At 42.9% G+C, this 24792-nt stretch overlaps 1 protein-coding gene across 9 annotated transcripts in view; it reads left to right on the forward strand.

Moving 5' to 3' along the window:
- The window catches only part of LOC133460515 (MAP7 domain-containing protein 1-like), a 67362-nt gene that overhangs the window by 15921 nt on the left and 26649 nt on the right, over positions 1-24792 (forward strand). For 5 of the 9 annotated variants that reach the window (XM_061741110.1, XM_061741108.1, XM_061741111.1 and 2 more), the window contains exons 2-6: positions 15667-15933; positions 17390-17458; positions 18870-18890; positions 21000-21163; positions 23824-23932. In XM_061741110.1, coding sequence (XP_061597094.1) covers positions 15667-15933; positions 17390-17458; positions 18870-18890; positions 21000-21163; positions 23824-23932 — 630 coding nt within the window. The remainder of the gene's footprint in view (positions 1-15666; positions 15934-17389; positions 17459-18869; positions 18891-20999; positions 21164-23823; positions 23933-24792) is intronic. The other 4 variants (XM_061741109.1, XM_061741116.1, XM_061741114.1 and 1 more) reach the window with 3 other exon arrangements.

The raw sequence follows: 24792 nt of genomic DNA on the forward strand, positions 1-24792 counted from the left end.
GCCGCCGTTGCCATGGAGCTGGTGCCCGTTGCTATGCTGGTTTGTGCACTGCATTGGGGGTAATGTAGTGTGAAGCCGTCGTCTCGTCTCGTCGAGTATTTTAAATGTGTGCGCCGCTCGCTGGTGAAATGTATTCTGTAATAATTGGACCTAAACAGTGAAGCTGAAACTCACATAATCTGAACAGTTCCTGTTTGCGATCTGCAGAATAAACAAGTTTACGTTCAAGTTCTTTATTTGCAAATATGTTGTGTCCAGTTTAACATTCTCACAGAAATTAACGTGTTCATGAACGAGTTCATTTGAATGCGTTCATGCACAACACTGCTAATGTCTCATTCAGATCGTTCTGATGTCGCCAACGTCGACATACTAAACCAGCACTGCCAGACCCGAAATGAAGACTAGCAGAGCTTTGCAGGGACCCAGTCAAACCCTTCAGTGATTGGTGCAACATTCATAGGGCGAGGCCGGAGGTCCGGCTGGACCTGCGGGCCGCTGCACCTGGTCCAGGCCTGCACGTCCCAGTCAAACTCCACTAGCTCACGTTTCAGCTCTGGAAACACTTCCTGAAATGATCTGAGTGGGAAAGTCACATGACTGGAGGATCCTGGTGAGGATGTAGAGGCGGTCCAGCCGGTGTCCTCTGGGATTCCTCACCGTCTGTCATCTACGCAAGTCTCTGGTGGATGCACGGACACACCCCACATCCCAGACACCCATTCCCTCCATGAACAGGAGGGGGGCGGTGTTGGTGCTTTCTGGGAGGGGATGTCATGATGAGGTCATGGAAGTGAGGAAGTGAAACGCCTGACTGCCGCTTGGAGAGATTAGATTTCCTCTTTAACCACTGAGCTTTTTTTAATCCAAACACTGAAGCAGCGAGCAGAGGAAGTAGAGAGTGTCTGAGTCACGTCTGACATCTCCTCAGGTCCACTCCTCTGTGACTGAGTGACCCACTTCTCTGAGAGGGTTAAAAGCATCTGCAGAAGCCTCCAGGTCGCTGAGGCGTCACATCCTGGATGCTGGTCCCACATCCAAACTCATCCACACACACTACGTCTCCGTGGCCATCTTTCAATAGCATGCTTTATTTTCCATCCTGGAAGAGAAGGCATCAGAGTGATGTAACGAAGAAGCTGACAGACCACAGATCTGGAGAGGAACTGCAGCAGTGTTCTAGGAGGACAGTTTAGCTTTTGTTACCAGGAATTACAATCACTCAGACTGTAACTGAACCAGCCAGTGGAAACAGAAGCCGCAGGCGGTGGGAGCTGCCAGCTTTATTTTTAACCTCTTAGCCTTTATTAGATCCATAACATCAGATGTTTTATGAAGACTGACGCTGTTTTAAATGTTGGATTGCAGTTCCTCTACCGACCACCAGGGTCTGGATCCAGACCTGCAGTTCCTCTACCGACCACCAGGGTCTGGATCCAGACCTGCAGTTCCTCTACTGACCACCAGGGTCTGGATCCAGACCTGCAGTTCCTCTACTGACCACCAGGGTCTGGATCCAGACCTGCAGTTCCTCTACTGACCACCAGGGTCTGGATCCAGACCTGCAGTTCCTCTACTGACCACCAGGGTCTGGATCCAGACCTGCAGTTCCTCTACCGACCACCAGGGTCTGGATCCAGACCTGCAGGTCCTCTACTGACCACCAGGGTCTGGATCCAACAGTGAGTTAATCTGCATTGAGAGAAATAAACAAATTTACAGTCTGGTACAAAAACAGATTTGGTCTCACATGCATGACGCCTCCACGGTGGAACCCCTCTGTGTGTCATCTGTGTGTAACTATAGCTACTTAGATGCTTGGTAGTTTTGCTGGCTTTGATGTCTGGGTTAGGTTCAATCCAACATTATTCCTATAATATCTATTACAGGTTGTCTCTCGGTGCTTCTCAGAGACCCAGAACATGACCCCTGGGCAAATCAGGCAACTTGAGATGGTCCCATTCCATTTTTCTCCTTTTGTTGCCAACGCTCACTCCCTCTCATGACGTGTGTGCCTGTCTCACCTGACCACGCCCCTCCCCACACGGCCACGCCCCTTTCACAGGTGTGCAGACTACTCTGGTTTTGTGGCTCAGATCTGATCCGTCAGTTTATTTCTGACCTGGAAACTCAACCATCTCCAGATGTTCAGTTACGCAGTTGAGTCCTAAGTGGTTCTAGCCTGTTTTGGGGGGTGCTGCAGCACTCCTAAACGGAACCCCAGCACCCCTAAAGATTAGAAAATTAAAAACCAGGATATGTGACATATTTCTTTACTTCTATCACTAAATACCAACACATTATTATGCTACAATTAACCGTATATCATGTTTATGTCGTTACGTAGGAGTTAGCTGACGTTTTTTTCTTGCTCTGTGTGTGTGTGTGTGTGTGTGTGTGTGTGTGTGTGTGTGTGTGTGTGTGTGTGTGTGTGTGTGTGTGTGTGTGTGTGTGTGTGTGTGTGTGTGTGTGTACACAAACATAAAGCCTAATCATGGACATACGGATGTTTTTTAGAATAAAAGAGCCAGGTTGAGGTAAGAGTATGATCACATGGTCTGACTTCAGTTCCCATGGCAACCAAGTATTCACTTAGATATGATGTTGTAATTTGGATCACGTTCTATCATTTATTAGATATGAAACACATTGTTTGGTTGTAATTTTATATTTGGTTGACAGTACAAAGAAAGAGGAGCAGAGAGAGGACTTTATTAGTGTTTTTATTATTATTTTTTTATATTTATGTAATTTTTCTTCTAGTTGAATACAATATATTTGTGTGTGATTGTCAGTGCAAAGAGGGAGAGATGAAAGAGGGGAAAAACAGACAGAAACTGTGAAGCTGAGAAAGAAAAACATTCAATTCACAATTTAATTTATCATCGTGGACATAAAACTAAACGTACGAGAGAAGAAAAATTAATAGTATGACACTACATATAAGCTTGGAGTTGTAAAATATATAAATGCTTCGGCTACCGGTTGTTTAGGTATGGGTACATACGGCTATTTGTATGTTCAGATATGTTTACCTTATACCTTACAATACTTTTGTACTAACAGTAGCCTACTAACAGTACTAACTAACACTCGTTGGACAGTATCTGTCATCACAATAATGTCCTGGTGCAGGTCTGTAAAAATAAAGTTAGCTGATAACTGCCTGGTTCTTTTAAACGCCCTGGCTGTTAATTAGTGAAATACGATATATATTTCTTTTACGAGTACAATCCATTCTTAGATTTATTGGGTTGCTCAGGGTTTCCTCTCTCCAAAATGTGTTCTGCTTTTCTTTCACAAATGTGGGAATGATGGTCCAGAGTTGCGTTAAAATTTACAAGACGGGAACATTTATTTTGCCTGGCCGGCCAGCATTCTGGGTGCTCGGCAAGTTTTATCATCACTGACCTGGTTTCTGAGCTTCTTTGGAAAATTTCCCGTTGACTTGAGAAACAGGTTTTTCACCTGAGGGATCCTTAGATGACTAGATCCATCCAACATATCACTTCTCCCCCACCTGGGAACTCTAAACACGCAGAGTTGTTTAATTTCTTGTCCTGGATTTCAGAGCAACAATGAAAAAATAAAATAAATACTGCTTATGGTTGTTGCACAGATGTTTTCAGAATATTGGGGCACTTGTTCTGCTGCTGGTTCCCCCTCCTCCACCACCTGCTCCAGTTTTTTGTCTCCAAGCGTCCAGGAAGATGGTGAACAGCTCGCGGCCTCCAGCCGAGTCAGGGATCCCAGCCGGTCCAGCTGGTCACTGGCTGCTTTTAGGACTCCAGTACCATTCAAGACCAACCTTGAGAACCCGGGTCACGGTTGCAGCCACGCCTCCGCTGCTGACAGCTTTTTTGTTGGAGCCACCTGGGCTGAGCAGAGGCTAGGCTAGCGTAGCGCTGCCGGAGCTCTGCCGGAGCTCTGCCGGAGTCTGCCATGGTTCTGCCGGAGCTCTGGCGGAGTGCTGGTCTTTGCTTCAACATCTAAGCTCTGCTGTGGTAACTGGGTTTGGGTGGGCGTGTTCTGTCTAACTGCCAGAGTTGTTCATACACCCCTTTCCACTCACTTGGAGCTGGGTGGAGTCCCAGTATGGTGCTCCCCACGGTCTTCACAGCTCAATTTGAGACTTTATGGTTGAGGTCTCTGTTACCCCTTTTACACCAAGCTGGTTCCAGGGCTGGTGCTAGTGCTGGTGCTAGAGCCGGTTCGTGGTTGGTTCTAAGTAAGAACCGTTTGCTTTTACACAGCTGGTGCTGCCCAGGAGCTGGCCAGAGAGCCACGTCATCACGTTACTGTATACGTCACCACCACTCCCCCTCGTTTTCACCCTGATCAGGAAGCTGAGAGCCAAAAGCTGTTTTAATTTCAGCTGTAGCGCTGTTAATATGGCACTTTTCAGGTAAAGTAACCCTTTAAGATCCCCAACCTGGGCTCAGTTTATCCAAATAACACCTGTTAAGAAATTTGCTCTGAAAATTTCGGAATTTCTGGCTGACTGCCGGCTCTGGAGCTGATTTATGGTCGTGTTAAATCGACGCAGAGCCTATGGCGTAGGGTACGGCGCACGGCGCCCGTCGCCGCGTAACCTACGCTGTAGGCTCTGCGTCGATCGTCACACCATAAACAGGAGCACAGCAGCTCCTCAGCCGGCTCAACCTGTGCCGTCTTCCCGGGGGAGAAACCTGCAGCTCTGTTGAGAATTACGCTGGATGAAAAAAATCATTTAGGAAGATAAATGTTGGTTTAATAGATTAAATCTATCCGTTGTAGCTACGCCTGTTAAGAAATTACGGCGTACGGCACGCGTCGCTGCGTACATCAACGCAGAGCCTAGGGCGAGGGGGAGTATTGGGACGCACCCCAAGTGTTGCTGCTGGCTTCTCAAGCCTTTCTTGGACAGCAAAAGTTTGCGATCCAGCAAGTTGACCATTGCTGCTTCTGCTTTACATCCATTTTAACATTACATTTTAACAGTCTGTTAAGTTAACGGCCGTCTTCAACACTCCGTTGTTTAAAAACGGCGCTCTTCCGTGTTTATTCTGCTTTGGTTGTTCAGTAACACCCTCCCCAGCCCCGCCCCCAGCCCCTGACGTCAGCACGTAGCCCCCAACGTAAAGCGGTTCTAGACCTGGCCCAGCAAAGACCTGGTGCTACAGTAGCACCAGTTTTGAGAGCCAGGAGCCGGTGCTTAGGCTGTGTAAAACCAAAGAACTGGTGCTAAGTCTGGCTCTAGCCCAGAACCAGCCCTGGAACCAGCTTGGTGTAAAAGGGGTATGAGGGCTTGTCTCGGTCTCTGAGGGCTTGCCCGGGCCTATGATGGCTTGTCTCGGTGTCCTCATACATCTCTGCTCCTGACTTTTGGATGCAAGGATGTTTTGCTTCCAGGAATGTGTATCCTGAGTTTTCCCCTGTGGAGTCGAGCCCTGCAGCTCAAAATGTTTCCGGATGTTTTTTTCTCGGTTTCCGCTTCCTCTGTAGATAAAACAGACGTCTGTCCAGGACTTGAGTGTGTCTTTAGGTGAAATCCTGCAACCCCCATAGTGGGTCATGTTTGTGGAGGCTCCTCTGCGCGTGTTTTCATCCTGGTGTCTGTTGCTCCTCCACACAAACATTTGCTGCACAGACACGGTGACGGGAAGCGTGCCAGAGATTCCCCAGATCGTCCTGACCCACATCCAGCAGCTCCGGCTCCTCACAAACACGTGCAACATGTGTTTCCAGCGTTCTATGTTCTCTGAACTCTGAATACTGACAACCAACCTGTTCCCGACGGAGGAGGGTCCAGACTTGGTCAGAAGTTGCTTATTTATATGACAATAATACAGCACCAAAAAAGTTGTTGAAATAAACATAGTATAAGATGTTTTATACACCCATATTTTATTTACAATATAAAAGAACACAAACATGTCAGATGTTGAAATTTCAGAAATTTGAACATTTCACGTAAGCTATGAGCTCATTTTGAGTTTGATCATTCCCACGTGTGTTTAGGGACTTTGAACCGCTCTGTATAAACGAATGAAGGTTCAGGACATCTGTAAGTCCTTATAGTTTACTGACGGTGATGAAGCTGGATCACGGGAAGTTGTCTACATGTCGGCGTTCCACAATAACGTCCAGAACATGAGGAGGAGATGACAACAGAGAAGAGAGGAGGCTTAAACTCTGTCTTCCTTTTAATCATCATGGTGACTGAGAAGTGACTTTTTCATTGAGAAGTGACATTTTCATTCATGTGTTTGAACTGTGGTCAGAATATCAGGGTTTTCCTCGAGACCCGCCTGCAGGGATGTTCTGGATCGTCCAGATAGCAGAGGAAGAGGGAGCGCATGTGTACCAACGGATGGTTTAGTCCTGCACGCTACCGTGAAGGAGCGTTTCTGCACACAGATGTTGAACCGCTGGCTCTGAGCTTCTTCTGAGGGGGTTCACCTGCGTTACCCGTGGTTGCTCGGCAACCCAATAGTCCTCTGCAGTCATGCAGATCTCTGGAGGTTTCAAGCACGCCTCTGTCAGCTTCCATCGTTCGCTCCGGTAATCGATTCTGCACTTTATCGGCATCAAACTAGTATTGATGACTTCGGTTATGATCAGTACTGGAGTTGAGGGGGGATGAGGGGGGATGCCATCCCCCCTGAAATAAAAACGGTCAAAATCATCCCCCCTTTCCATCCCTTATGTCATTTCATCAATGACTGTGGTTTTACTGCTATTTCAACATTTAGAATCATCACCAGAAAAATAACTTATTTGACAATTTTCACCTGTTTCAAGTAAATTTTCACTTGAAATAAGTAGGAAAAATCTACCAATGGGACAAGATTTATCTTCTTATTACAAGCAATAAAATCTTGTTCCACATGCAGATTTTTCTACTTATTTTAAGTAAAAAATCTACTTGAAACAGGTGAAAATTGTTGTTTTTTCCAGTGATGAGTCTTGTTTTAAGTGTAATGAGATTTTTTTACTAAAATGAGCCATTTTAACTAGAAATAAGACAATATTCTTGTTAAGATTTTGAGTTTTTGCAGTGATCCATTTTACTTATCCAGTGAAGGACAGAGTCATATTGATAAGTTCAGAAAACTGTTTTTTATTGTTGTGTTTTGATGTATTTGATGTAAGCCCAGTGGATATTTAAAGCTTACAGAAGGCTGCATTTAACTGCTGCTATGTCATTCCTGCAGTATTTCTGCAGGTGTTTTGGTCACTGCTATTATTTGTAATATATTATATTATTTGTATTCAGCACAAATTATCTGTCCCCATATGATAAAATCCACCATCCCCCCTGATTTTTTCTTTACAACTCGAGTACTGGTTATGATGATGCAGCCGTGTGGAGTCACGAGTTGAAGATGGTGAAGTTCTTCAAATTCAAGGGTCCGACCCCGTTCAGATGTTTCACATTGACCAGTTGGACCTGAAGCCCCGTCGGTGGTGTTGAGGGGCGATCCTGGTTCCCAGCGGGGGGTTTGTTGGAGACAGTAACACGGCGTGGACCTGGATGACCTTTGACTCTGTTATTGAGCCTCCTTGACTTCAACTACTCAGCAAAACTCACATAATTGCCTGCAGAGTAGCGGGAACACGTCGATGACGTCCGGGAGCAGCTGACTCAGGGCTCCGTTTATCCGTCTGCTCGGCAGCTTTTCTGAAACTCGGCTCTTATTTTTCCAGCATTTAAACTGGAAACTTTGTTTTTCTTTGTCCCGAACAGCTCGCAGCCCTCACACGTGGTCAGGACCATTTCATACAGGCAGAGGTGTCTTCAGTATTCACATTCATTACTCAGGTAGAAGTATAGATACTAGAGTTTAAAAATACTCCTGTAGAAGTTGAAGTATCAACTCAAGTTTTTTACTCAAGTAAAAGTATAAAAGTACTGGTTTCAAAACTACTTAAAGTATAAAAGTAAAAGTAATGTAAGGGGGAAAAAAGCCATTAAGGACAAAAGCCATTGAAAATGAATCTTAGTATAATGTAAATATATTAAAGAAGCATATATGTGTACTATTGAGCATTAACATGTGTTTCAGAGAGCAGGAGATATGATGACTAGTTGCCTATAAGTATTGTAATGGTGCAAAAAGTCAAACTTCAGAGGCATGTTATCATTTATCCTAACCTTTATTGGAATGTACATCCAAGTTTAGTTGCAGGAATCTGAGGGAACGGATGTAAGAACAAAACTGGACAAGAACATCTGAAACAACCACAACCAAATTCACTCTATCCGGATGGAGCAATTTAACTGGAAAGTTTTTGTTTAAAGGCCGAAATGAAATAGAGTAACGAGGCTGTTTTTAAAATGTAAGGAGTAAAAGTAAAAAGTCGTCTGAAAAATAATTACTCCAGTGAAGTATAGATAACCAAAATTTCTACTTAAGTAAGGTAACAAAGTATTTGTACTTTGTTACTTGACACCTCTGCATACAGGAATTCTGGGAAAGCAGCGTTACTGAAGTCTGACAAGTCTGGTCTCTGTTTTTCCTCTTTTTATTTCATCCGTTCTGTAATGATCTGGTTGTGGGCCTGCAGCCGCCGTGCTCCACACACCAACAAACAGCCTGTTCCTGCCGGGTCCCTGTCAGTAAACAAGGACTCCCAGATGCTGCAGCCTGAGGTCGTCCTGGCGACAGCAGCGAACCCTTTTATGGCCCACATTCTCCTCTGGGAGCTATTAATAACCTCCGAGTCGTCAGAGAGCTGAGGTGGCCGAGGCGACGGCGGACACACTGCTGGAGCACTTTTAGATGAAAACTCACAGGAAATAAAGAATAATTAAAAAGCTGGTCCATCTTCTGTAAGGGAAATGGTAGATTTGTAGAAGATCTGGATCTTTATCCCAAGTGACAAAGTCGTTTACGTTCGTGCAACTGGTGCATTGAAGTAGGGCTGGGCGATATGGACCAAAAGTCATATCTCCATATTTTCTAGCTGAATGGCGATACTCGATATATATCGATATTTTGTCTGTGCCATAATTGGGGTTTCCCCCAAAGCATTATAGCATAGCATCTCTGTTAGCTTCATTTTTTTCTGAGGTAAACCCTTAAAAAAACAGTCAGTTTTAATACAAAGCCTCGTGCCAAATGTCACACAGGTTCATTTGTTAACAGAGGTCTGCACAATATCAAAATGTGTAAAACAAATGAAATTAAAATAAACTGCCTGCATATATAGAATAAAAATGCTTCTTGAATAAAATAAAACAAATATCCCTTTCCTGCATAACAATTAAATTAAAATACACTGTGCAATTAATACAATGTAGACAGTAACAGGCAGACTTTTCCACTGAGGTTGACAGTTGTGCAAATAACAAAACATTTGTGCAAATCTCAAATAAAACATTCAAGTCAATTTGTCACAAAATAAGCTATATCAAAATCATATAGCTTTTAAATCGATATAAACGATATTTTCTCGTACCATATCGCGTTTGAAAATATATCGATATATATTAAAATCTCAATATATCGCCAGAGGTGGCAAATCCGGCTTCAGAAAGTAAAAGTCCTGCCATATATTTGTTCTGTCCATTCACTAAAACCAGGTGAGTTCACTAATTAGCTCATCTACCTGGCTGAAGAGCTGTGCTGATTAGAATCAGCTGGTTGAGTGAATGTGCAGAACAAATACATGGCAGGACTTTTACTTTCTGAAGCCGGATTTGCCACCTCTGTATATCGCCCAGCCTTACATTGAAGTTTCTTCTTTCCTGGTGTTTATGCTCCAAAGACGGATGTAAAACAAGTTTTCTCTGAGCCAATCACGGAGCACAGCCTGATTCAGAGAGGCCCGGGCCTCCCTCTCCCAGTTATCTCTCCAACCCTTCCAGGGGAATACCAAGGTGTTCCCGAGCCAGCTGAGAGATCTCTCTGGTCTGTCCTCCTTCTGGTGGGAGATGTCTGACACACATCCAGGAGGCATCCTAACCAGACCAACCACCTCCCCCTCTTCCAATCTCCACCTTGAATGGTTTGAGAGGTTTGCATTCCTGGATGATTCTAAATCCAGATCTTGATGTCCCTCAGCTGACCGGGGGAAGACAGAACCCAATGCTGGAGCCGCGTCCCGTCTGAGAACATCTCGCTGGAGCCACGTCTCATCGGAGAACGTCTGGTGGCCGAGCCTTTCCCCGTGAGGTTCAGCTCTGACCAGGGTTATAATAGTTTTGAATTTTTCATTTTAGTTTAGTTTTATTTCGTTTTGACTTTTTGTCCTTCAATTCAGTTAGTTTTAATTCGTTTTTAGTGTGGGTTTGCTAGTTTTTATTAGTTTTTATATTTTCAAAAATGCTTAGTTTTAGTTAAGTTTTTATTAGTTTTAGTTTTGACGTCACGGACCGTGAGGCGTTAAGGTGCCGTAGCTGCCAGTTGGAGATAAACGGCCAGAGCGGAATAAATTGATCATACCAAGGTTTATATTGACAGGGACAAAAACGGAGGAAATTATATCTATAATTTCAGTTCGTTTTAGTTTGTTTTCTAAACAGTCAATATAGTTTCAGTTAGTTATCGTTTTTGTCTTTTAATTTTCGTTTTTATTTAGTTCAGTTAACAAAATAGTTTTTTCAATTTTAGTTTTCGTTATTTTGTTCGTTTTCGTGAACGATAATAACTCTGGCTCTGACCTCCCGCCTCTGCCTGGGAGACACCTCTGATCTGGACGGATGTTCCTGCTACAACCAGCTATTGTCAGAGGTCTTCTTTCCCCAAATGAGTCTGGAAAAGATTGAAATGATTTGTGATGATACCGCCTGGTACCGCCGAGACAGGACATGTCTATCCTGTTTTATCTTCTTTTTTTTTTTAAATATATGTTTATTGCTTTTCAGAATTTTAAAGATACAGAACAGACAAATGAAAAAAGAAAAGATAAAAGAAAAAACCCTCCCCCCACCCTAAAAACAAACAAAACTTGAACAGATTAAGCACATCTTGTAAGAAAATAGTAAAGGTCACAATCACTTAGGGCTGTGCGATTAATCGATTTTAAATCTAAATCGGATTTATTAATCAAGACGATGTTAAAAAAAGGAAAATCGGAAAATCGATTTTTTACTTTGTTTGGTCAAGAAGATTGTTAATGTTGTCACTTTACTAAACTCAGTATCTTTCAGTTGCACTTCATTTCCAATAGGGAAATTTGTTTATTTTTCTTTCAAAATAAAGATAAAATATTTGAAACAATTTATTCCATTGTCTTTTGTAGTTTTACCAAAAGAATCGAAATCAAAAATCGGGTTTACAGGAAAAAAAAATCGGGATTTTATTTTTGTCCAAAATCGCCCAGCCCTACAATCACTACAATAAACTAATTATAATTAAAAAAAACTGTACAAAGTAAAAAGCAAAATAAGTAGTACAAACAGCAAGGAGGTTCCCACTGATACATTAGTCTTTTCTTTGAAACCATTGCAATACACAGTCCCACATTTTCTTAAACATGTCTTCCCTGTCTTCGTCACAAAGTCATGTGGGTGCAATGTCTGCACCCACATATGACACATATGACAATCACAGTTCCAAACAGAATAGCCTTTTTCTGATATTTGTTGGCAAAAGACAAAGGGGTAGTTGCCTCTGTCCTGTTTTCTCTTGTGTACATTGGCTCCCTGTGGAATCTCAAAGTGACCTCAGACCATGTGACGTCTGAAAGCTCTCACTGGGCAGGTTCTGAAACAGGAAGTGAAACTGGAGCGTCACAGCACCACGTGTCAGGGGCCTTTCTGATGTCTTTGGGTTGTCCCTCCATGACCCCTTTGTCACACTCCTAACCAATCACTCTCCTTCTGGCTAGTTACACAACTGAACTTGGTATCTTGACACATGCTTACCCCCCCCACAACCCCCCCCACAATGTATGAATTCATTAGATGTCAGATGCTTTTTGTTGCGTCTGGTGAGAGCAATGCTTCCAGCGAGCTTTTATTTCCCCCCTCTGTTAGAACTCCCTGTCTGCTTATGTGACTTTCAGTGATTTATCTCTTGCTTATATAAAATCTCTTTTTATATTTTATATTTTGTTTCAATTCCACACCCGTGTTCTTCTTTTTTTAGACTTGCTCCATCACAGGAACTTAATAAACTTTTACAGCAAAGATGCTGTTCGGTGTGGCAGCTTAAACCGACTCCATCGTCACTGCTCTGGTGTTTCAGATGAGAGAAGCCTCTGCAGCTGGGGGCAACCTGCCCACCTCCAAGCTGCTGCACGCTCAGGTGTTTTCCCCGCCAGTGCTTCAAAGTCTGCTTCAGATGATGGTAATCGTGTCTTGTCTGGGCGGGCAGCTCCTCACGCATGCATGAAAGGCTGCCCCCCCAGGATAAATGAAAGTCGGGAGGAGCTCTGCAGTCTCCGCTCTTTCAACATCACACAGGTCATGTTGGAACTCGATCTGCTTTGTCTCAGATGTTGTCTCATCCGAACACACATGTGGCCTTGAATCACCTCCCATCTTGGTGGTACGGGGGCGGGGGGGGACTGTAATTTATGAGGTTTGTAATTTCTAATTTATTTATTTTAAAGCAGGGACAGTGCGAGATAAGACATTAATCTTGTACAAGAGAATATGCGTTGTGCCAGGTTGTAGCAGCTTGCTATTTTCCACCTGTAGTCCCTGGGCAGGTTGATGGAATAGTACATAAAAATTAGTATAGAAAAAAGAAAAATTAAGTAAAAGAGCAGAACAAAGCAAAGACACAATAGATAAATAGAAACATGGAAGCAGATTCAACAGAGCATTAGATCTGTCAGATGTTGGCGCCTAAGATTTAAAGCTAGGCTGCCCCCCCAACACACACACTTTATAAATGTATACACACTTGCCTCTACAGTAAGCAACGCTTGGCAAGATGTGAGAAGGTGTGGGGACTTCTACATGAAATAAAGTCTGTTGGCAGAGTTTTCCATTAAGTCATTGCAATACAGGAGAATGATGACTTCCCAAATGCAGTTTGGCGTTGGGGTACATGACACTCACCCCTTGTAACAGATCTGGTTGTTCGTGTTGACTTCTCAGAGCAAAGAGCAACACATTTTTTCAAGGGGGGAGCTGCAGCATTATGGATCATTTTAAAAAGTAAGCAGACATTTGAGTGCTTTATCAGGTTTGCTGAGCGCTTGGACAAAGCTGAGACGAGCTTCTCGCTCCGTCTGCTGGTGGCTGGCTGTCCTGAGAGGAGCCCTGGCCTGCGGCTCCTCACCTCCCTGATGGGCTCTCTGCTGTCTCTCTGCTGTCTCTCTCTCCTCCTTCCACCTCCTGCCCTGCAGCAGCACGTCCTCGTCCTCCACGTGTCCTTGCAGCAGAGCGGGGGTCTCCCCGCTCCAGCCCTCCTGCATGCGCCACTGCAGCCCCGATCAGCCCGTCTCCTTCCTTCTTCCACCCAGACGGAGTGGGCCGGCCGTGATCACACCATCCAGGCTGGAGCGGGGCTTTCATTGCCCTTCGTAGGGATCAGACACCAGGCTATGGAAACTGATGAAAAGATTGATTGAACGGAACCAGCCAGTGATTTCAGAACCAGAGGTCTACACTGCTGGAAGACGAGAAGACATTATGTGCTGGATCAGAATCAGAATCAGAATTATGTTTTTTTGGCCAAGTCAGGTCAAACAAAACAGATAATTTGACTCTGGTTGCTTCGCTCACTGTACAGTAAATAGACAAATGACAGCTCTTAGTAACATACAGGACTGTCTCAGAAAATTAGAATATTGTGATTTTCTGTAATGCAATTACAAAAACAAAAATGTCATACATTCTGGATTCATTACAAATCAACTGAAATATTGCAAGCCTTTTATTATTTTAATATTGCTGATCATGGCTTACAGCTTAAGAAAACTCAAATATCCTATCTCAAAAAATGTGAATATTCTGGGAATCTTAATCTTAAACTGTAAGTCATAATCAGCAATATTACAATAATAAAAGGCTTGCAATATTTCAGTTGATTTGTAATGAATCCAGAATGTATGACTTTTTTGTTTTTTTTAATTGCATTACAGAAAATAAAGAACTTTATCACAATATTCTAATTTTCTGAGACAGTCCTGTATATACAATTTTTTTTTTTATACAAAAAAGTGAAAGGTGCAGCAGTATGAAGTAGTCATGGTTATTTAAAGGTGCATTGTTACAGCATATGATTGTGGTTATTATTATTATTGCACAGTGATTGATTACTCCGAGACTCTATGAATGATGAGAGTTCATCAGAGCAACAGCTTGGGGGAAGAAACTGTCTCTGAGTCTGGAGGTTTTGGAGTACAGAGATCTGTAGCGCCGTCCAGAGGGGAGGAGTTCAACCAGACTGTGTCCTGGGTGTGAGGAGAGCATGTCATGTTGGTGTGCAGCGAACATGAAGAGAGGCTTGAACGGAGCTCTTCACCGTCCCGTGGCGTTTCAGACGGTCTGTCCAGTTCTGTGTTGGTTCCAGACATGGAGACATAAAGATCATACGAGTGTCTGTGACCTGGTCCGGATCTCATGTGGGACGTGCGTCCCTGAGGGAATCGAACCTCTCATTGATTTGAATGCAGTCGTCTGTTGTTACAGAAACCTCACAGTCCAACTCTCCAGCTGAACCTAATGGACCCGAGCAGGAAAACGGGCTCCGTTAGTCCGAAACACAGACGTTTGTGCACAATCAGGTTCAAGCTGACTCTAGAGGCCTGTGGATGATGTCATTGAGGGTTTAAACAGAGTAAAAGGAGGGAGAGCAGCTCTGGAGGGACATGGTGGTGTTTATGAGACGTGCTGGACCGTCCTCACTGGTTACTCAGTCTTCACTGTCATCATGTGGTCTTCAGCAGGAGGGTCCTAAAGGGGGGAGTTTTCCTTTCCCCTGTTTGGTTTAAGGTTTTTCTCCCACTAGGGGAGTTTTTAAGATAAGATAAGATAAGATAAGATAAGATATTCCTTTATTAGTCCCACACGCGGGGAAATTCGCAGTGTACAGCAGCAAAGGGGATAGTGCAAAACAGGAGGCATCAATAGAAATAGAAATAATAATAATACAATAATAATAACAGAGTATGACACACTATAAACAGTACTGATATATACAATAATAATAATAATAATAATAATAATAATAATAAAAATACTGGTATGCAAATAAGATAACAGACGGATATTTACATAATTGCACGTTGTAGTGAATGATATTGCACATTATTTTCCAATATGTATTTTCCAGTATGTACAGTATATACATTTATTGTCAGGTTGTTATGTATGTGGTCTACTGTGAGCAGTGCTGGTTGTGTAGTCTCACAGCTGCAGGGAGGAAGGACCTTCTGTAGCTCCTTCACACATTTAGGGTGAAGGAGCCTGTCGCTGAAGGAGCTCTCCAGCTCTCTGATGGTCCTTCATGGGGTGGGAGTCCTTCTCCATCATGGATGACAGCTTAGCCATCATCCTCCTCTCTCCCACCACCTGCACTGTGTTTATGTTAAGTTTATGTAATAATTGCTCGGGGGTCATGTTCTGGTCTCTGGAAAGATCCTAGAGTCAACTTCTGTTGGAATAGACGCTAAATAAATAAAATTGAATTGAATGTGGGCATTATGTTTATATTATACGTTATATTTGACAGTAGACTTTTGCTGTTGCTGATGCTGATGCTGTGGCTCTCTGTCCTGCAGGTCTGCCCCTGCAGCCGGACTCCCAGGCCTTCCAGAGCGGGGACAAGGACCCCCTGACCTCTGACGACTCCGCCGTGTCGGATCTCTCTCCCCAGACCGAATCCAGCCCCAAAACAGACACCCCCACCAAAACAGACACCCCCACCCCCAAGACAGACACCCCCACCCCCAAGACAGACACCCCCACCCCCAAGACAGATGGCTCCTCCAAGACGGAGGCCCGCCCCTCCACGCCCGGCTCCGCCAGCAGCCCTCAGCCCAAGAAAGGTAAGCCCACCCAGAACCCACTAGCACCAAAGCCCCCCCCCCTCACGCTGTCGGGTGAAAAGAAGCGGCCAGTTCACTCCTCAGGTTAAGGAGACTTGAGCTCAGTGTGGCCCCCCCGGGGCCGGCAGAGGGAGCAATGCCCAGGACTGACTTAGGTAGGAGCACTGGGGGGAAAATGGGAAAAAAGTCACCCTGGCTCATTGACACAGCTGATCTACATGTTGTTTTAATGTCAGATTACATATTGAAAAAGAGCTTCTTTTTTTTTTTACAAAACTTTATTGAAAAGCTTAATTGAAACACAACAACAGAAGAAGTGGTGCCGGTCCCATGCTGGTGATCCAGACTTGTGCGTTGGATGCTCAGTACCGTATTTTCCGCACCATAAGGCGCACCTTCAATAAATGGGCTATTTAAAAACTCTCTTCATATATAAGGCGCATTAGGTGCATTATAAGACCCACGGAATATATGGTGAGATACCGTACTATAGTGGCTGGGGTTGAGTTACGTATCTACCTGAGGGAGCTGCGCTACAGGAAATAAAAAAAAAACAAAATGCTTCAGCAAATGCAAAAAAAAAAAAAAAAAAACAAGAAGAAAAGTACCGTAAGTCAAACTTTATTTACAAAATAAAAACCAGCTTTCCGAAAACTTTGTTCATTCCCAAAAGAAACACGGAGGGGAACTTTTCCAGTTCATCCCCGAATCCCTCAAAATCGTCTTCTTCTGTGTCGGAATAGAACAGCTGGGCGAGTGCAGCATCCAATGGTCCAACAGTCGCCATTATGTCTTGAACGTCTGTGACCATTCCTGCTGTTTTTAGCACCGTTACTTCAGCGACACCAACTACAGTAGCTACAATCCCCCTGACTACAGTAACAGAAACTACCGTAATGATCATATATAAAGTACACCGCAATATAAGGTGCACTGCCGGTTTTTGAGAAAATTAAAGGCTTCTAGTTGCGCCTTATAGTGCGAAAAATACGGTACATGTCCAAGATAAATGACACGAGATGTTCTGGTGAACGTTGCACGTTGGATGGCCTTCAAGCCTCTGCAGCAGGAGGGTCAGGGTCAAAGGGGGCAGTGGTGGTTCAGCATGCTGCCCAAGGGCACTTCAGCACATGATGGAGTTGGGGATCGATCAGACGACCTTCCAGCTGGAGACCAGCCAGCTGTGTTCAACTAAACTGTAGACGTATTTGATTATGTGCTAGCCTGCCGGCTGAGCTGTGATGTCATCGAGCGTGGTGCCAGTCCAGGAGCAGAAAGACTGGACAGCGTCTTCCTGACCTCAGAAAGATGGTTTTTTCCAAATCATTTTTCCCTTTAATGAACAAAAAAAGCAATACATAATAAGGAAACAAAGGCACATATTTAATATGACTGACTGTTTTCTGACCCACTTTAAGTTGATGTTAAAGGGATGTTCTTTTCTTTTCTTGTCCAGATTCGATGAGCTCAGAGCAACGACAGAAACTGGCCAAAGAGCGGAGAGAAGAGAGAGCCCGATACATCGGTAAGAAACGCCCCCAGACTCTGTGATGCTCAGCTGATCTTTAAAGGTTAAAGGAGAATTTTTTATAAGGCTTTTTTCTTGCTGTATCATCTGCACACTGATGGCAAACAATGGACCGGCCCCCGAAAGCCGGTCAGACCCAGATGGGTCAAGGGCTGTTCAGTATCAGTTCCACAGGGACCAGAACTCGGTGACGTTCAGCTCCACAGGAAAAACTCTGGAAGATCCTGAACTCTGATGCGTGTCCAACGAAAACTGCAACATACTGGCTCCGAGTGGGAGGGACATAAGTACGCCCACTGCTGCTCGCCGCCTCCCCACCGTGGCCAAGGCTTTCATAGTGCCCATCACACCCCACCTGCAAGTGCTGGGCACATATTGAAGTTACGTTTGCATGCTCCTCGATGAGCGGTGGTCCTTCTGGGTCCTAAATGAGTTCAAGACATCTGTGTTTTCACTTGGTCACTTGTAAAGCTGTGAACAACAATGACAGACCGTCTGAGCTAGTAACCGCTAGGAATGGGAATTGAGAACCGGTTCCTGTTCAGAACCGGTTCCCAGTGTTTCAATTCCTTGGAATCGTTTGCATATTTTTCAAACGATTCCCTTTTCGATTCCAGTGAGCATGAATGACGCCACCATGCATGTTGCGTAACGTGCGTAAGCCAGCAGTCGATAACCCAAACGATACAGACGCTTGAAAGTCTGGTTACATTTCAGTAAAAAAGACGACAACAGGCTATCTTGCAATACTTGCTAAGTGAATATTTCGTCAAAGGGAGGAAATACTACCAACATGCAAAAATATTTGCGCACACAGCAGCAATAATGATCAAGAATGTTGTGTTTTCCAGCAGCACCAGCAACGTTAGCATGTCCCTGGCTAATAATACTGCAGGTGACTAATGAACTAGTGAACACTCCCTATCATATTAGCACCATTTGCCTCATTGTTGTCCTTTTTTCCAAATGGGAAGGGATAAGGGAATTGTTAAAGACCCGAATTGGTAAGCAGAATCGAAAATGTAATTGGAATCGTAATAATCGTATCAATTCCCATCCCTATTAACCGCAACTAAAGGGATGTGGGGCTTACCATTAGCTCAATTAATTAAAGGCTGTCATGTCAAAACAATATATAAGAGGAATATAAGAATATATTGATGAGCTGTGGAAGCAGCAGGGCTCTCACATCCTTGTGAGTCGGGTGAAGTCGCTGACTTGTCTTCGGTGAACTGTCGTTGGACGTCTGTCTGCTTTGGAGTTGTGGCTTCAGATCTGAAGGAGGGGGCTTGCACGTGTTTTGAGGATCCAGAATGTTTTGATGCGTGAAGCAGGAGTCCCTGACTGCCTCGTTGTGTCTGTCTGACTCACTGATGTGTTTATTTGTTTCTCCTTCTCCGGCGCTCAGAGCAGCAAACGCAGATTCAAGGTAAGGCTCTCCAACGACACCTCAGCGTTTGCTGCAGCCATTCATGACACGTCCGTGCTTCCTCCCTCCATGAGTTGCTTATGTTGCTCATTTGGTTTCATCTCATCTCCTGGTGGAAACTCTGACCCCTGCAGCTTCACTTTTGGTTGAAATATTTCTCCTCATGTCATCTCCAGATTCATTTTGATTTTGTTCTTGCGTGTTCCACCCACCATGCATGATCCACGTCTACATTTGTGGTTTTACTTGTTAGGGAACCTTCTTGTAAAAATACTCAAGAAGGCACATACAGACTCTGCAGACCATGAAAAGCCAATTAGAGCAGAGCTGAGACGATGTTGCTATGTAGAGATCAGTTCTCTCTTTTCTTGTTTTCTGACGTATGAATAAAGACCCAACAGAAGAGAATCACTCGTATTTTAAAGATAATATGTCTTGTTGTGCTGATCACTGTGCTTAGACACAACTGAGACCATTTCTGAGTTGGGATGGAAAGTTATAGTGCCCTGGATCCAGACCCTGGTGGTCAGTAGGAAGACCTCCACCGCTCCCTTTGCCAGAAAAAGGCCCAAAATATAATAAAAGACACTTCACACCAACTGCTGCCATCTGGGAGGAGATACAGACTCATGAAAACGAGGACAAACAGACTCAAACACAGCTTTTATCCAACAGCAATAACCACCCTTAACAAAAACAGAAGCTAATGTGCAATAACAATAACAAAAATGATCGTATGCTGATGAAGGTTCTTGTGGGGTCCGTGTGTTGATGTGGAAGGGTGAATGTGTCTAGATATATATATATATATATATATATCCAATAAAATGTAATTTAAAATATAAACAAATTAAAAAAAAAAAAAAAAAAAAATATATATATATATATATATATATATATATATATATATATATATATATATATATATATATATATATATATATATATATATATTTTATTTGTTTATATTTTAAATTACATTTTATTGGATTATTTTTCAGTTATTTTATTTTTTTATAAATGATGCGCTGACTGGAGAGCACTTTTTAATTACGTTGTACATAAGTTATAATGACAATGAAGAACTATCTAAAAATATCTAGAGGAACTGCAGGTCTTTTTGGCATCAAACTAGTGAGGATTTGGTTGGACAGCTCTGCTGGATTTGCTGGTGCGGTGCAGCTGTTTAGCGTGATGGGTTGATGTCCGAGAGAGTCTGAAGAACATGGACATCCCGTATTTAGGTTCAGACTTGTTCCGGGCATACAGTGATTCCCCCAGATTCTCAGAATCTTCAACCTCTCTGCAAATTTATGCAGAAGTACAGAAATATGTTTGGAGAAAATTGCTTTTGTCAGAATTGGGTGTGGAAGTTGCAGATGTGTGTGTTAGACCTGAGATATACTTGCAGTTCAGAACGCATACGCGTACGCGTCATGGCCGCCGAGCGTATCCTGCGTTCATTTGACGGGTCGAATGAACGGATGGTTATAATCTCCTACATCATCCAATAATGTCGTGTTAATTCTTTGTTGTTCTAATCTGCTACTGCTACTACCGCTGCTACTACTTCTACTACTAAATATTTAATCAGTTTTCCAACTGTTGCTCTGTTTACTGCCCCCTATTGGTCACTGCCGGTACTACACGCTCTCCTCGCGTTGGTGGTGCACGCAAACGGACGTGAACGGATGCGAACGCAAGCACCAACAGCAAGTATATCTCGGCCCTTAGACTGACATGAAGCAGTTTTAATTTAAACTCCAGCTTATTTTCAATGCCCATCCGTCTCTCTGCACTGGGGGCCCCTAAATGGCGGGCCCTGGAGTGGAAAGGGTTAATTTAAAGGCACTGATTGCTGCTTATTTGCAGGAGCAGTGAGTTTGTCTACTGGAGGCTGCAGTGAAAGTCAGCAGGAAGCTGCTGCTTGTTTACTGTTATCAGGATTATAGCGTAATGAACATGTCTGCCATCTGTTTCATCTGCTGGAGGCTCCATGTGAGCGTTGAGTGGATTTATATTTAAACTACCGCCTCACATAATGGCATTTATAACAACCGCCAGGCTCAAGGTTTAAAATCCCTCTTTGTCTGTGTGTTTGCGCTGCAGCTACCAAGAAGGCCCAGTGGCTGGAGAAGGAGGACAAGGCCCGGCGCCTGAGGGAGAGCCAGCTGGAGGATCGCAGGAGGAAGCTGGAGGAGCAGAGGCTGAAGGCCGAGAAACGGCGGGTGCTGCTGGAAGAGAAGCAGAGACAGAAACTAGCCAAGAACAAAGTAAGAGATTAAATCTACTTTGTCTTCTACTTTTACTTGGTTACTTTTGGCTCAAGTCAAAGTGGTACCTGCTCCTTCCACTCGGGCTTCAAGGACAGCAGTCCTCAGGGAAACATCTACCGCTGCTTATCCAATCATTGTTACCTCTTCCTGAGTATTTCTGTAATAAGTCATAATAATTGAATACTTTAAGTAACTCTATGTAGCAGGTCTAGACTGGTAGCAGGTCTAGCAGGTGAACTGTGTTCCCCTTTAACTTCCTGCTCTTAGGTAAATGCTGACTCATCAGTCCTCGTCCTTGTCATCTCCTAGGTTACCATTGCCAGAGTGTGTTCATAGACATATAAACGTGGACGCCGCATCGAGTGTTCTTGTCCGCTGCTGCGATACGTCAACGTTGCCGCCATATTGGATGTGGCAAGACTGCGCTGTAAACTAATACAAGTAAATGGACTTATTTTCATAAAGCGCCTGTCTACAAAGAAATGTACATTTTACGTCTCATTTATTCATTCACACATGCGCTAATATACTTGGGAAACAGTTAGGCACCAAATATATTATTATATTATGATATATAATATAATAAAACAAATTTTCAAATAACAAAATAACATATTTCAAGTTATTTTTTCAGTTATTTTTTCAGACAATAAAATAACATTTGAACAATTTTTCAGACAATAAAATAACTGAAAAAAATCGAAAAAAGGTTCAAATATGTTATTTTGTTACTTGAAAAATTTTGAATGTTTATGTAAAATATGCTTTGTTGATGAGAAAATATGTTTCTCTATTTTTCTTATTTTTGTGAGGGGGGATATATATTGTTTTTCGGCACTACCTTGTTCTGATCTATGCTGATATAACATGAATTACTGTGGGATCAACAAAGTTCTTATTTTTGCCATCTGAGAAAATTAAATGTATTATATTTGGTGCCTAACTGTTTCCCAAGTATATTAGTGCATGTGTGAATGAATAAATGAGACGTAAAACGTAAATTTCTTTGTAGACAGGCGCTTTATGAAAATAAGTCAATTTACTTGTATTAGTTTACAGCGCAGTCTTGCCACATCCAATATGGCGGCGACGTTGACGTATCGCAGCAGCTCCATGGGGCGTCTACGTATACATGTCTATGTAGTGTGTTCCTCTGCTGTAGGTCTGTGGACAACAGCATCAGTGTAGTGTAACGTAAATACCAGAGAAACCTGAAGGAGCGGTCGGCCAGTGAGGGTGCTGTCATCACTATGACGATCCTGAAATCCTCCGTCATGAATAGGGATGGGAATTGATAAGATTTTTATAATTCCAATTCAATTTTCGATTCTGCTTGAGGATTCGGTTCTTTATCAATCCCCTTATTGATTCTCATTTGGAGAAAAAAAAGAACAATCAAGCAAATGGCACTAATAGCATAGGCAGTGTTCGTTAGTTAATTAGTTAACTGCAGTATTATTAGCTAAGGACACGCTAACGTTGCTGCTGCTGGGCTGAGAATTACTGAAATTAGTCCGGAGTGGATAGAAAACGCGACATTCATTGATTGTTATTGCTGCTGTGTGCGCAAATATTTTTGCATGTTGGTAGTATTTCCTTCCTTTGACGAAATATTCACTTGGCAAGTATTGCATGTTGCCCTGTTGTCGTCTTTTTTACTGTAATGTAACCAGACTTTGGAGCGTTTGTATTGCTCGGGCGCCATGTTTACTATTGACTGCTGGCTGACGCGTGACTGGAATTGAAAAGGGAATCGTTTGTAAAACTTGCAAACTATTCCAAGGAATTGAAACACTGGGAACCGTTTCTGAACAAGAACCGGTTCTCGATTCCCATCCCTATAGTCCGTGGGCCAGAGCCCAAAATTTCACTTATTAGTACCACTCAAGGTGACCAAACTTGCTTATGATTTTGGAAGATCCACGTCTGTAGATGATATTTTGGTATGATAACCTTCCTGAGTGGCAGCTGTATCATAGTTATCAGCTCATGAAGTTACCACCCCCTTCAGAAAATTAAATTTTAGCTGCTGGTGCATATCCTGGTTTAGACTCATGTACAGGATATCTGTCAATGTTTCACAATATTGTCTTTGGTATCATTTTAAAGGGGGACCTTTAAAGCATTCATTCAAGCTAAGATGTGATACATTTCCTTAATCCTTATGGTCCTGTGAATATTCCAATTTTTGTATTTTGTGTCTCTGTTGTTCCCAGATGACACAGGGATAAAATATACTATATCATTTAGGCGAAAATTGTGTAAAAATGTGTGTTGTTTATAGTGTAAAGAGCTGCAGTGACCTCTATGTTGGTCAGAAAGATTCACATCTTAGCTTGAATGAACGCTTAAAATGATACCAAAGACAATATAGTGAAACATTGACAGATATCCTGTACATGAGTCTAAACCAGGATATGCAGCAGCATTTAAATGTAATTTTCTGAACTTCATGAGCTGATAACTATGATCCAGCTGCCACTCAGGAAGGTTATCATACCAAAATATCATCTATAGACATGGATCTTTTCAAAAATTATAAGCAAGTTTGGTCAGCTTGAGTGGTACTGATATCTGGTCTGGCCCATGGACTACTAGTCATGAAACTAAAGTGTTTCCTGAAACGTGCAGAATATCAGCTGTGGGTGTTCCTGCAGGAGCGGTACGAAGCAGCCATAAAGAGGTCCACCAAGAAGACGTGGGCGGAGATCCGCCAGCAGAGGTGGTCCTGGGCCGGCGGACTCAACCAGACCTCCAGGAGAGAAAGTGAGTCTCCCATTCCTGGCCCTGCGGCTGTAAGCTGAGTCGTTGTGGTTCCCGGCTCCAGCTGATCAGATTCCAGGACACGGCCTGTCCCCGAGGCAGATGAGCCACACTGGTGGCAGCCGGAATTCCTCCGTGGTTGCAGACAACATTTCTGTCCTGGGGCTGGGCATTCAGACCCGGGAGAAAGACCTGGTCTGTAGGACCGGGTTTCAGGAGAGGTCTGAGGGCGTTTCCCAGAGACACTTCCCTCTTGTTTAGTGTTTATTGGTTTATTGGTCCTTTCAATTTACACAACACAAATAACCCAAAGTACAGGTGTAAATTGTCAGTGTAATACAAAAAAAATATATAATTTTTTGGTATATATATATATATATATATATATATATATATATATATATATATATATATATATATATATATATACATATATATATATATATGTACAATTTTAACTAAAAACCAAGGACAAAAAGGTGTAGACTGAAGCCTAAGCTTATGACGCCTACCCTTTTCACAAGAAAAAAAATAAAGGGAAAAAAAAGGTTAGCTTTTATAAAGTAGTGCATTTAGGATTTAGAGAATGAAACAAAATACATAAATAAATCCATATGAGAAGTTGCCCGAGTCTAAACAAAATAACTGTACACAAACATACAACATATTCCACATGACATTACTAAATATCATTCCATACAGTATATATACAGGACTGTCTCAGAAAATTAGAATATTGTGATAAAGTCCTTTATTTTCTGTAATGCAATAATGTCATACATTCTGGATTGATTACAAATCAACTGAAATATTGCAGAAAATTCAAATATCCTATCTCAAAAAATTTGAATATTATGGGAATC

Source organism: Cololabis saira, chromosome 15, assembly GCF_033807715.1.
Source record: "Cololabis saira isolate AMF1-May2022 chromosome 15, fColSai1.1, whole genome shotgun sequence".
NCBI classification, from domain to species: domain Eukaryota; kingdom Metazoa; phylum Chordata; class Actinopteri; order Beloniformes; family Belonidae; genus Cololabis; species Cololabis saira.